Genomic DNA, 13,767 nt, shown 5'->3' with positions numbered 1-13,767 from the left:
TTATGGCAGTACTGTGCTGTTTTGTTTACTATAGCGCTGTAGTGTAATTTGAATTCAGGTAATGGGATTCTTCCAGTTTGGTTCTTTTTGCTTAGGATATCTTTGGCCAATCTGGGTCTTTTGTGGTTCCACATAAATTTTAGGATTTTTTTCTATTTCTGTGAAGAATGTCATTGGTATTTTGATAGGGATTGCACTGAATCTGTAGATTGCTTTTCTAGGAGACTTTTTTATTGTGACTTTGATCTCATTACTTGTTATTAGTCTGTTCAGGTTTTGGACTTCCTCTGGATTTAATCTTGATAGCATGTATGTATCTACAAATTTATCTATTTCTTCTAGGCTTTCCAATTTATTGGCATATAGTTGGTCATAGTAGCCACTAATAATCCTTTGAATGTCTGCAGTATGTCTTATAATGTCTCCTTTTTCACTTCTGATTTTATTTATTTGGATCTTCTGTCTCTTTTTCTTAGTTTAGCTTGGCAAAAGATTTGTCAATTTTGTTTAACTTTTCAAAAAAGCATTTTTTTGTTTCATTGATATTTTGTATTGTTTTTTCTTTCATTTCAATTTCATTTATTTCTTCTCTGATCTTTTTTTTTTTCTTCTACTAATTTGGATTTGGTTTGTTCTTGCTTTTCTAGTTCTTAAAGATGCATTGTTAAATTGTTTATTTGAAGCTTTTCCTCTTTATTGATGTAGGCACTTATAGCTATCAACTTCCCTCTCAGTACTTTGCTATGCCTCATAGATTTAGCTATGTTGTGTTTCTGTTATTATTTGTCTCAAGAAATTTTTAATTTTCTTATGAATTTATTCATTAACCTACTAGTCATTCAGAAGCATACTGTTTAATATCCAGGTATTTGTATAGTTTCCAAAATTCTTCTTGTTTTTAAATTCTGGTTTTATTCCATTGTGGTCAGAGAAGGTGCTTGATATTATTTCAATTTTTTTGAATACTTTAATACTTGTTTTGTGACCTAATGTATAGTCTATCCTTGAGAATGATCCATATGCTGAGGAAAAGACTATGTATTATGCAGCTCTTGGGTGAAGTATTCTGTAAATATATATTAGATTAATTAGGTCTATAGTGCAGATTAAGTCTGATGTTTCTTTGTTGATTTTCTGTCCGGAAGATCTGTCCAATGGTGAAGGTGGGTTGTTGAAATCTGTAGCTATTATTGTACTGGAGCTCTAATAATATTTCCTTTACTATCTGGATGGCCCAATGCTGGGTGCACATGTTGCACAATTAAAATTGTTAGATCCTCTTGCTGAATTGACCCCTTTATTATTATATAGTGACCGTCTTTGTCTCATCTTAGAGTTTTTGTCTTGATATCTATTTTGTCTGATATGACTCTTGCTCTTTTTTGGTTTCCATTGGCATGGAATATCTTTTCTTATCCCTTTATTTTCAGTCTGAGTGTCTTTTTAGATGAAGTGTGTTTCTTGTAGGCAATAGGTCAATGGGTCTCGTTTTTTCATTCATTCAGCCAGTCTATCTCTTTTGATTGGAGAGTTTAGTCCATTTACATTCAATGTTATTATTGATAAGTAAGAACTTGCTCCTGCCATCTTCTGGTTGTTTTGTGGTCTTCTCTTCCTTCTTTCTTTTATTCTTGTCTTTCTCTAGTAAAGATTATTTTCTCTTTTGCAATGATTTAGTTTCTTTTTGCTTTTTGTGTATCCATTTTATGTTTTTTGGTTTAAGGTTACCATGAGGTTTGCAAATACTATCTTATAACCCATTGTTTTAACCTGATAACAAATTAACACTATTTGCATAAACAAACAAGCAAAAAGAAAAGTAATAAAAAATTCAACTTAGTCTCCATGCTTTTTAACTTTTTGTTGTTTCTATTTATATCTTATTGTACTGACTGTTTTGAAAAGTTGTTGTAGCTATTATTTTTGACTGGTTCATCATTTAGCCTTTCTACTTAGGATAACAGTAGTTTACACACCACAGTTACAGTGTTATAATATTCTGTGTTTCTCTGTGTATTTACTATTAATGGTGAGTTTTGCACCTTCAGGTGATTATTTATTGCCCATTAATGTCTTTTTCTTTCTGACTTAAGTACTCCCTTTAACATTTCTTGTAGGATGGGTCTGGTATTGATGAAATGGCCCTGTTTTTGTCTGGGAAAGTCTTTATTTCTCCTTCATGTTTCAAGGATATTTTCACTGAATATACTACTCTAGGGTAAAAGTTTTTTTCCTTCAGCACTTTACATATATCATGCCACTCTCTTCTGGCCTGTGATGTTTTTACTAAAAAGTCTGCTGCCAGACATATTGGAGCTCCCTAATATGTTATTTGTTTCTTTCCTCTTGCTGCTTTTTGGATCATTTCTTTATCCTTGACCTCTGAGGGTTTGGTTATTAACTGCCTTGAGGTAGTCTTCTTTGGGTTAAATCTGCTTGGTGTTCTATAACCTTCTTGTACTTGGACATTAACATCTTTCTCTAGGTTTGGGAAATTTCCTGATATTATCCCCTTGAATTAATTTTTTTTTTTTGAGGTGGAGTCTTGTTCTGTCACCCAGGCTGGAATGCAGTGGTGTGATCTCAGCTCACTGCAATCTCTGCCTTTCAGGTTCAAGCAATTCTCCTGCCTCAGTCTCCCGATTAGCTGGGACTACAGGCATATGCCACCACGCCTGGCTAATTTTTTGTATTTTTAGTAGACAGGGGGTTTCATTGTGTTAACCAGGATGGTCTTGATCTCCTGACCTTGTGATCTGCCCTCCTTGGCCTTCCAAAGTGCTGGGATTATAGGTGTGAGCCACCGTACCCGGACTGAATTAACTTTCTACCCCTATCTCTTTCTCTACCTTCTCTTTAAGGTCAATAACCATTAGATTTGCCCTTTTGAGGCTATTTTCTATATCCTGTAGGCATGCTTCTTTTTTTTAATTCTTTTTTCTTTCGTTTTCTCTGACTGTATTTTCAAATAGCCTGTCTTCACGCTCACTAATTCTTTCTTCTGCTTGATCTATTCTGCTATTAAGGGAATCTGATGCATTCTTCGGTATGCCAGTTTCAGCTCCAGAATGTGTGCTTGAATCTTTTAAATTGTTTTAGTCTCTTTGTACATTTATCTGATAGAATTCTGAATTACTTCTCTGTTTTATCTTGAATTTCTTTGAGTTTCCTCAACACTGCTTTTTTGAATTCTCTGTCTGAAAAGCACATATCTCTGGTTCTCCAGGATTTGTCCCTGGTGCCTTGTTTAGTTCAGTTTTCCTGGATGCTGTTGATGCTAGTAGATGTTCTTTGGTGTCTGGGCATTGAAGAGTTAGATGTTTATTGTAGCCTTCACTGTCTGGGCTTATTTGTAGCTGCCCTTCTTGGGAAGGCTTTCCAGATATTTGAAAGAACTTGAGTGTTGTGATCTAAGCTGTTTCTGCTTTAGGAGACACCCCAAGCCCAGTAACACTGTGGTTCTTGCAAAGTCGTAGAGGTACCACCTTGATGGTTTTGGACAAGATCCAGGAGAATTCTCTAGATTACCAGGCAGATACTCTTGTTCTCTCCCCTTACTTTCTCCCAAACATAGAGTCTCTCTGTTCTGAGCCACCTAAAGCTGGGGGTGGAGTGACAGAAGCACCACTTTGGCTGTCACCACCATTACTGTGCTGGGACCTGAAGCCAGCACAGGGCTGGGTCTTGCCCAAGGACTGCAATAACCACTGCCTATCTACTTCCTATGTTTGCTCAGGGCCCTGGTGCTCTACCATCAGCAGGTGGCAAAGCCAACTAGGCCTATGCCCTTCCCTTCAGGGTGGCAAAGTCCCCCAGGCCCCAGGTGGGTCAAGAAGTGCCATCTGGGGGTAAGGGGCTAGAGTCAAGAAGCTTAGAAGTCTACCTCTTATTCCATTGTATTGTGGATAAGCTGGCACTCAAACCACAAGAAGCAGTCCTTCCGCCTCTTCCCTCTCCCTTCCAAAGACAGAGGAGCCTCACCCCATAGCCATCACCAACCCTGGCCACAAGGAGTACTGCCAGACTACCACGGATGTTTCTTTAAGGCTCAAGTTCTCTTGAGTCAGCTTGTAGTGAATGCTGCCTGACCTGGGGCTTACCATTTAGGGCAGTGGACTCCCATCTGGCCCAGGCAGGTCCAGAAATGCCATCCAAGAATCAAATCCTGAAATTGTAGACCCCAAGAGCCCACTTGGTGCTCCAGCCCCGTGTGATGGTGTTGGTATCTGAAGCCAGCAAGTCTCAGAGGCTCACCAAGGCCATTTATGTAGTACCTGGCTATCATGGCTGGTTATTCAGGGCCCAACGGCTGTTTCGTTAGCAGGTGATGAATGCTGGCAGGTCTGGATTTTTTCCTTCAAGTCAGTGGGTTCCTTTCTGGCCCAGGGTGTGGTCTGGGAGCTAGGGCGTGAAAGGGGGTGCCTCACTTGACTGGTGCCCCACCCTGCTGTGGCTGAGATTGTATCCAAGATGCAAGACAAAGTTCTCCCCAGTCTTCCCTCTCCTCTCTTCAAGCTACAGACAAAGGTCTCTTTTGAAGCCATGAGCTCTATAGCCTGGGTTAGGGGAGGGGTGATGCCAGGGTTAGGGGAGATAGCTCTCTTGGCTGCCCCAGCTAGTTTCTCAGTACGTTGTATGCCCCCACCCCGTCCACTGTCTCTGGTCCTAGTTTAGCCCTAGGACTCAAAGAATTGCAGTCCTTATGTCCTAAACTTCCTTTCAAGTTTACTTAGAGACTGAGAGCACTTTGGCCTTTGGTGGCAAAGTTTGTGGGCACTCAAGTTTGGACCACTGGAATTGGTAATTCCCTTCTTGCTAGGGCTGGTGTAAATGCTCCCTCTGTGGGTGGGCATCAGCTGAATTTTGTCTGGGTTTTCTTTCTGCTCTAAAGGGATAGCACTGAGTCCAATGCCCCACAATTGCTGTGCTCTCCCTCCCCCAGTGCCAAGAGATGCTCTCGGCACCACATGGCTGCCACTGCTGCTACATGGTAGCATCAGAGATTCAGGATTGTTTTTTCTTTTCTTTTTTCTTTTTGAGACAGGCTCTTACTCTGACACCCAGGCTGGAGTGCAGTGGTGCAATCCTGGCTCACTGTAACCGCCTCTCCCTAGACTCGAGTGATCCTTATCAGCCTCCTGAGTAGCTGGGACCACAGGCACACATCACCACCTGGGGTTATTTTTTTAATTTTTATTTTTAGCAGAGATGGGGATTTTGCCATGTTGCCCAGGATGTTGAACTCCTGAGCCTAAGTGATCCACCCACCTTGGCCTCCCATAGTGCTGCAATTACAGGTGTGAGCCACCGTGCCAGGCTTAGTATTATTTTTTCTGTCTCTACAGTCCCTCTTTCAGCGATATGAAGTTAAAACCAGGTACTATGAGTGCTCCCTGCTTTTTGGTTCGTATGAAGGTGTTTTCTTCTGTGTGGATAGCTGATAATTTGGTTTCCTAGGGGTGGGAGGCTGGTGATCTGTGGAGCTTTCTCTGCCGCCATCTTGCTCCACCTCCACAAGTCGACATTCTGATAGCTCAGTTCTTGTTGTCACTGAATACTATTCCATTGTATGAATGCTTCATGGTTGTTTATTCATTCACCTATTGAAGGAGATCTTGGTTGCTTCCAATTTTTGGCAATTATAAATAAAGCCGCTATAAACATTTGTGTTTAGGTTTTTGTGTGGACATACTTTCAACTCAATTGGGTAAATACTTAGGAGCACATAAAACTATATTTGGCTTTGTAAAAAACTGTCAAATTCTCTTTTATTGTGGCTGTACCATTTTGCATTCCCAACAACAGTGAATGAGAATTCTCATTGTTTCCCCTTCTCACTAACAACTGGTATTGTGATTTTTTTTAAAAAAATTAGCCATTCTGATAGGTATGTAGTGGTATTTGAAATTCTCTAATGACAAATGATGTTGAGCATCTTTTTATGTTCTATTTGCTGTTTGTATATCTTCTTCAGTGAGGTATAGGTTTAGATCTTTGGCCCATTATTTAAGCAGGTTGTTTTCTTACTGATGAATTTTAAGAGCTCTTTGTGTGTAAGTTCTTTATTAGGATGTATTTTGCAAAGATTTATCTAGTCTTTGGCTGTCTTTTCATTCTCTAGCAGTGTCTTTTGCAAAGTAGAAATTATGAATCTTAAGAAAGTACAACTTATGATCTATATTTTCTTTCATGGATTTTGCTTTTGATGAATCTAAAAACTCATTGCCAAACCCTAGGTCACCTAGATTTTCTCCTATGCTTTCTTCTAAAAGTTCAATAGTTTTATATTTTACATTTATGTTTGCAATCCCTTTTGAGTTAATTTTTGTGAAACGTATAAGGTCTGAGCCTAGGTTGACTTTTTTGGATATGGGCATCAAATTGTTCCAGCACCATTTGTTGAAAAGACTATCCTTTTTTCATTGAATTGGCTTTATTTCTACTTCAAAGATCAGTTGACTGTGTTTGCATAAGTCTATTTTAGGGTCCTCTATTCTGATATAATCTGCTGTGATCCATGTTTCTATTCTTTCACCAATAGCACGCTGTCTTGATTATTGTAGCTTTTAAGGTTGTTTTTAAGTTTAGATACCCAATATAGTACCTGCCCTTAGTAAGGAATTATTAGTGGAGTGAAGATTGAAATGTTGATTAATATTTTCGCCTGTTTTTGAAATGAGACTGAATTTTGTTCTTAAGTGACCATGGCAATTCTATTACCTTAAAATGAATAAAAAACTTATGAGACCTGCTAAGTTTTCATCTGAGGCAGGGGCAAAACTTAATTCACTGAATAGTTTTAAAGGGCATTGGGAGACAAAAATAAAGTTGAATTTTAATGAAATCCCACCCAATAGGCTTGTTAAACATATGTGCTACATACATAAATATGTTGGAACTCATATAACATTTAAAAAGTTATTTCATGGATTTGGGTTAACATGAGTCAAATCATGTTCCCTCAAACATTATAATTATATCTTTCAAGCAAGTCCTTGATATGCATCATAAAACATAACAGTTAAATCATAGGGGTTAGTTCTATTTTCTTGTATCAAATTTAGAAAGGAATTGTATTTCCTCTTCTTAGTATTGTAGTGATACAACCCAGATAAAATATAAGTAGTTCCAAATAATGTTTATGTCTTATTTTAAAAATAGTATAAACTGTAGATTGCCTTAAGGATGTTACAGTCTGTTAATTACCAGTCATTTCTCAGTGTTTGTAGAATTTCCTACAAACTGTGTGTCTAACACTACATCAGTTATGCTTTGTGTTGTATAACACAATTATTACTTAAAGAGTTTTCTATCTCTTATCTAATTTTATGTCTCAGATAAAATTATGATGTGCATTCTCCAATGCACTTTTGTTGCAGTTAGAGGATGTCATCATTGGAATTCTTGTGAGGTACTTGCGTAAACTCCACTGTTGCCTATAACTTGTTTTGTCCTGTGGGAGAAATGTCAGACATTAAGGATTTACCAACAACATTGAAGTGGCTCATTAATAAGCATTTGCCTGGTAGACTGTTGATTATTTCGTATCTTTTCCATTTAGAAAAAGAAAGATATTGTTGGAATTTGCCCCGTTGTGGAAGTAAACCTGTTTAGGTGAGGTGACTAGTTAACCTAGATCGGGGCAACTAACTTTTTCTATAAGTATTTTAGCCTTCATGAGCCATACAATCTTTGTCTCAACCACTCAACCTTGATATTGTAGGATAAAAGCAATGTTAGATAATATGTAAACGATTGAAATGAGCTTTGAAAAAAAACTGTATTTGCACAAACTGCCAGCATTTGGCCTGCAGGCTGTTCTTTGCTGACAACTGGCTTACAGAGCATAACAATCTTTTTTAAACTTTTTGTTGGTTTGGAAATTTAAACTTTTTGTTGGTTTGGAAATAAGTGGAATTAAATAAATGCTGGTAGGCCACTCATAAAATCCAGCATGGAGTGGTAATTACAATGAGTGCTTTTGCTATCAGTCTGTCAGGAGTCTTTTAATAAAATTTCCCAAGTACTAGAATTTGATCTAAAAATTTTCAAGAATAAAAAAGCAGCGGTGTCTAATGCCATCTTATCCATCTAGAAGAGGAATCAAAAGAAGGGCAAATTCTATAATGGTACAGATGAGCCACTAGAATTGATTCACCTCTCAGTTGCAGACAGTGGTGCCAATCTTAGCAATGGCTTACTTAGAGGGAGCCTCTAGCAACTGGATTACTCTGTGGCATTTCAGAGGAGCAAGAAATAGACATACATGCAGAGCTTAGGAAATGGTTATTGTACCCAAGTTTACACACTTCTCTCATAGGAAAGACTTGGGCCTGTCAGTCACAGCGTATGTATTATTACTTTAAAATAGATTTCCTAGTCCAGGATGGATTGGAAACAGCAAATTAGACAGGAGAAATAGAAAAGCTGTTGCTGCAAACTGACAGCATGAGACTAAAGAAGGACATGGACTTAAAAAGACACAACAATTAAACACCTGCAACTCTAAAGTCATTTACTGCTGGGACAAACAGTCCTTATATACAGATTACAGCTATTGATTTTGGTGAAGGTAATTATGAAGTATGGGCTAGATCAATCTGAAACATCACGGAAAAAAGGGATATTGGCAAATATGTATTTGTGAATAGATGTTACTCAAGCTCAGTGAAATTGACTGAAGTAATAGCTTGGATATGAAAGAGCAAATTTTCCCAAGAAACATCTATTGTTTAGCAGCCGGAAGTATGAAGGGAACTACTACTACATATATTTCCTGGAGACAAAGGTAAGGGTTCTTTGGAATGATGATACAAATGACATTAGCAGCCTAATTGATCTTGACCTAAGGTCAAACAAAAACTTTAATCATTTTCTATCTATTGCTTAAAAAAGACAGAAAAATATCCAAGTGTGTAATAGCTTTCCAAAGATGATTCCAATCCAAGTGGCTATAATTATTTTTAAAAAAGATGTTTTGGCACTTAAAGGTGTAAAATTATTTGAAACACATCATTTCACAATGATGTTGAATAAATAAAGCATTACTCTCCTTAAGTAAGCCCAGGTGTAGAAACAAATTACTTTTTTTGCTGAACATTTTAGGAATTTTTACTTGCATAAGATTATTTCCCTATAGTACAAAGTGTAGTTGTAGTGGATATTTGACTATTATTTGGTAATTGTGATCAATATTAAAGATTTAAGAATAATTTATTCTTCACATGAGCGATTTTAATGCAGATTTTAATTTTAGATGTCTAATACCAATAAAATTAATTGAATAACTGCCAAACATCTTTTCTTTTTCCTACGTATACGACATTTATATTGCTAGGACATATTTGAAATTCTTACATTATCCAAGGTTTCCAACCTTGTTACCAAGGAGAATTGGCTGAACATTTTTATCTTTTTTAAAAAACGTTTACCTGTTACTCAGGTTCAATTCTTTTGCCTTCTTTGTTTCCTGTTTCTTTCTCTCCTTTTTAATGTAGTAAATAAGGTGTAATATTAAATAGATACAGAGGAAGCCCCATTTGTACCTGTTCCAAGCCCCACTACCCCCTTATTTACTCCAGAGATAACCATTATCTAACTTCATGTTTTTATTGTTTTTAACTGTATTTAAATTGTATCTACGATTTTAGTGTACGAATAAGTCACAATTAATTCTCCATTCACCTGTTGATGGACATTTGGGTTGTTTTGCATGAATATACAATTCTGAAATCACCTTTGCAATGTTGGTTTCTTTGTACATGTGGGCAGGTATCTAGAAGCGACATTTCTGGCTATGTTTATCTTTAACCTGGCTTTTACTGCAAAATTGCTCTCTACTGTGGCTGTACCAAGGTACAGTTCCATCAGTGTGTGAGAACTGTTGTGCATCCACATCTTCAATAAACTTGACATTGTCAGGCTTATAATTTTAACAAGTTTGCAAATCTGATCAGCATTGGAGCTGATGAGGTTTTGTTTTAATTTGCATTTGCTTGATTACTAGTCACATTGAGCCTTTTGCCATGTATTTTTGCTTCTCTCATGTGGTTATTGAAGTCACAGAGAATGATAATGAGTTGGAACACCGAAAGTTTCTGTGGCCAGGGTCAAATTCTTCAAAAAAATGAGGGAAGCGATTACAGGTTGATTAGCTGTCAGCAGTGAGTAGAGAGAGAAGGTGGCAAGATCAAGAACATGTGAAGGCTGTTTGTGGCATGGGAGTGTCATGGGAGACCCAGAAGACCCCTACTAAAGTATGTGAGGCTGCTTCCAGGGGGCTGAGAGGGAAGAGGATCAGAGTGTGTCTACAAGAGAGAGCCAGGTTTTAACTTAAGACACAAGAACAAGTAGATTACACAGAAGAGTTTGTAAATTGCAGATTGGGAAGTCCAAGGGCCCATTTGAAGGATTTGTGGGAGAAGGGAATAGGTCAGAATTAGGTGTATAGGGAGTAGTACAGAGAAAGTGTAGTGTGAGGCTGATGGGATTGGTCCTGACACCTCTCTGAGGATGCCGTTGTAGGGGGATGATCTTCCCTTGAACTATGACAGTTCCCAGGGAGAGGGATTAGGCTTATTGCTCTTACTCATTTTTGGGTCCTCAAAAATCTAATGTGGTATCTTCATCTGAGCCAATAGTTTTCTATGTTCCAGTCCTCTAGGAGGCCTGGCTGTCTGCAACAGCAGAATCCAGAACCAGGAGCACTTGATAACCTCTGTTGTCAGAGTAGGGTGCACACAAAATATTCAGAATTTACGACTAAAATTCACTAAGGAACTCCTCTAAAAAGTATTTAAAAAATGTCTCTGTTTTGGCTGCATCACGCTGAGTCATGTTCTTTTTGGCTTAGGCATTATCTAATACTTCATAAGGAAATATTTTTATTATTTCAACATGGCATTCCATTGGGATTATATTCTATGCAAATATAAGTTCTGAGGGTGTTTACCTTCATGTACTGCTGAAAGTGTGTTTGCTTACTTTATGCACATGTATCTACAATTAAACTTATATTTTTTGGAATATTTGTTCTAAGAAGTACTCTTGATGCTTATATAAACCGCCACATTTTATGCATTTTACTAAAATTTGATGCTTATGAAAGAACAAGTTTTGTTCTGTTGTGTAGCATGAAATATATAACAACAAAGGTGGTGGCTTCAAAAAATACTGAAATAATAAATTAAATTAATAGAGTTTCATAATTCTTTTGGAAATTATTGACGACTTCTCAAATTTACCCAAGAGTTAGTGATGAGCTAAGACAAAGGAATTAAGGCTGGAACTTATTTGGGGTCAGTGCCCCAAGTCTTATCAGATGACATGAAGGCATATCCTCCTCCTGGCTTTACCTGTTGCCATGTGGCTTTGTGTCTTCATTGAGTCTTTGGTGAAGATAAGACATTTCTGGTAACTACATCTATTTAAATACTTAAAGGTGTATTTAAGTATTTATTTGAATATTCAAAAATTTGGTTTAACAAGAAACTATTTTAAGCAGAAATTAGAGAACCATCCATTCAATACAGGTCTTACTCTGGTTTATATTCAATTCTGCCTATTCGTTTTCCTGTATTTTCACCATGCAGCTGGTTTTTCAGTTCATAGCATTTCCAAGAAATGAAATTTTCCACTGAAGTCAGCATGCACACAGTTCACATCACCTTCAAGTCAAGTCAGTTAGTATTCAAGCCCTGGTCAGTTAACCAGAGACAAGGTAGCATGTTTCCAAAAGGCACCAACTTGCTAACATTAGTTCATTCAGCAAACACTCAGTGAATGTCTACTGTGTACCAGCACTATAGAAATGCTGGGGACGCAGGAACCAAAACTCTCATGAAAGCCCGGCTTCAAGTTTGTGTTCTGCACTGATATGTCTGAGCAGAGGACCTGCTCCCTGGTCTTCTCGTAGTGTCAGAGTGCTTCCAGTTGTCTTCATTAGTGACAAGCCTAAGACCAAATAACGAGACATACCTTCCCTTTATTTTCCTAGAGAGCTTTTGTCTTTTAAGAGGTCCTTAAAGAGGGCCAGGCATGGTGGCTCACGCCTGTAATTCCAGCACTTTGGGAGGCTGAGACCAGAGGATCACGTGAGGTCAGGAATTTGAGGCCAGCCTGGCTAACATGGTGAAACCCGTCTCTACTAAAAATAGAAAAATTAACTGATGTGGTGGCATGTGCCTGTAATCCCAGCTACTTGGGAGGCTGAGGCAGGAGAATTGCTTGAATCCAGGAGGTGGAGGTTGCAGTGAGCTGAGATCACACCACTGCACTCCAGCCTGGGCAACAGAGCCAGACTCCGTCTCAAAATAAAAAAAGAGATCCCTAATGAGCTAAGCAAAGCCTAGTTGACAGTTTCCAATGTTGTGGTGAACATGCCTGATACAGAAGACAGACAGGCTTAATCATTAGCAACAATCTCTGCCTCCTCAAGACCTGCCTCACCTTATGAGAACTTTCCTGCTGCCATTTCTCTCGGCCAGATCCATGTCCCTCAATGGCCTACCTCAGTTTCCCAGTCCCTTCATCATGCGTCATCCAGGCGTGTCACTCCTAAACTCTACTTCAACATGTGCCTTGTAGGAGTGTGGAACTTTAATAAAGGAGTACCCAACCCAGTTCCTGCCCTCTAAGACCTTAGAGTTTTGCTGAAGATTTAAGGTGTTTGAGATTTTATCATAAAGAAATGTGTCTTATTTAGAAAAATGTCAGCAATGATAACATTATTAAAATACATATATGTGAACATAGTACATATATAAATATATACATATTTTTTCTTCCAAGAGACTACTACATTTGGTTAGATCCATAAGCTCTAATAATGCTTTAAAAACCAGTTGTGTTTTTCTTAGTCAGTTTGGGCTGCTGTAACAAATTACCATACACTGAGTGGTTTAAACAGTTATTTTTCACAGTTCTGGAGCCTGGAAAATCTAAGATCAAGGCATCAGCATGGCTGGGTTTTGGTGAGAGCCTGATTCCTGGTTTACAGATGACCGTCTTCTGTTTGTATCCTCACGTGGACAGAAAGAAGAGCAGAGAGAGAGAGAGAGAGAGAGAGAGAGAGAGAGAAAGCTTTAGTATATTTCCTTACAAGGCCACTAATTTCATGCATGAGGGATCCAACCTCATGACCTAATCACTTCCCAAAGTCCCCACTTATTAATATCGTCACATTAGGAATTAGAATCTCAATGTATGAATTTTGGGGAGGAGGAACAAACATTCAATTCATAACAATATTGTGACTGGAATGCAATGCGTTATAAAACCTGAGCAAATTACTAAATTGCTATATGTTTAACATACGAAACAGTGGATGGTATGAGGCAAGACGTAATCAGGTAGCATAAAGAATGCCATAGGGTTATGGTAAAGGTGACATCTGTGTGGGATCCAGTATTGGGGAAAGACTCCACAGATTTCCAAGACCTAGGTTTGGCCTTGAATGAGGGGTAAGGTTTGGACTGGGGGGAGTGTAGGAAAGAGAGTGGCAGGACTGTATTGAAGTTGAAAGTGTCCACTGATGACCTGGTTGGTTCTGCCTTGCTCCATTTTGGTGAGGGAGAGAGGGATTCTTTTGCATTTTAATTTCTAACAAGGACCTTCAGGCCTGGTTTGGGTGTGGGAAGACTGGTGCTTAGAGACAGTAAGCAGAACTGGGGAGCTCTGGGTTTTCTGCAGAGGATCAGGTGAGAGGAAAGATGTCTTACGGAGAGTAGACACTGAACACTAACAGACTGGCTGGTTATGGGGCATGGG

The 13,767-nt window shown here is 38.4% G+C and overlaps 1 protein-coding gene across 1 annotated transcript in view; it reads right to left on the bottom strand.

Annotated features, from left to right (window-relative positions):
- Positions 1-12,491, bottom strand: part of POU2AF2 (POU class 2 homeobox associating factor 2) — a 79,153-nt gene extending 66,662 nt beyond the window's left edge. The window contains exon 1 of the mRNA XM_058446242.1: positions 12,448-12,491. Coding sequence (XP_058302225.1) covers positions 12,448-12,491 — 44 coding nt within the window. The remainder of the gene's footprint in view (positions 1-12,447) is intronic.
- Between the last annotated feature and the right edge of the window lie 1,276 nt (positions 12,492-13,767).

This window comes from Hylobates moloch, unplaced genomic scaffold (assembly GCF_009828535.3).
Source record: "Hylobates moloch isolate HMO894 unplaced genomic scaffold, HMol_V3 SCAFFOLD_11, whole genome shotgun sequence".
Classification (NCBI taxonomy): domain Eukaryota; kingdom Metazoa; phylum Chordata; class Mammalia; order Primates; family Hylobatidae; genus Hylobates; species Hylobates moloch.
This window is presented reverse-complemented; position numbering and strand designations above follow the sequence as displayed.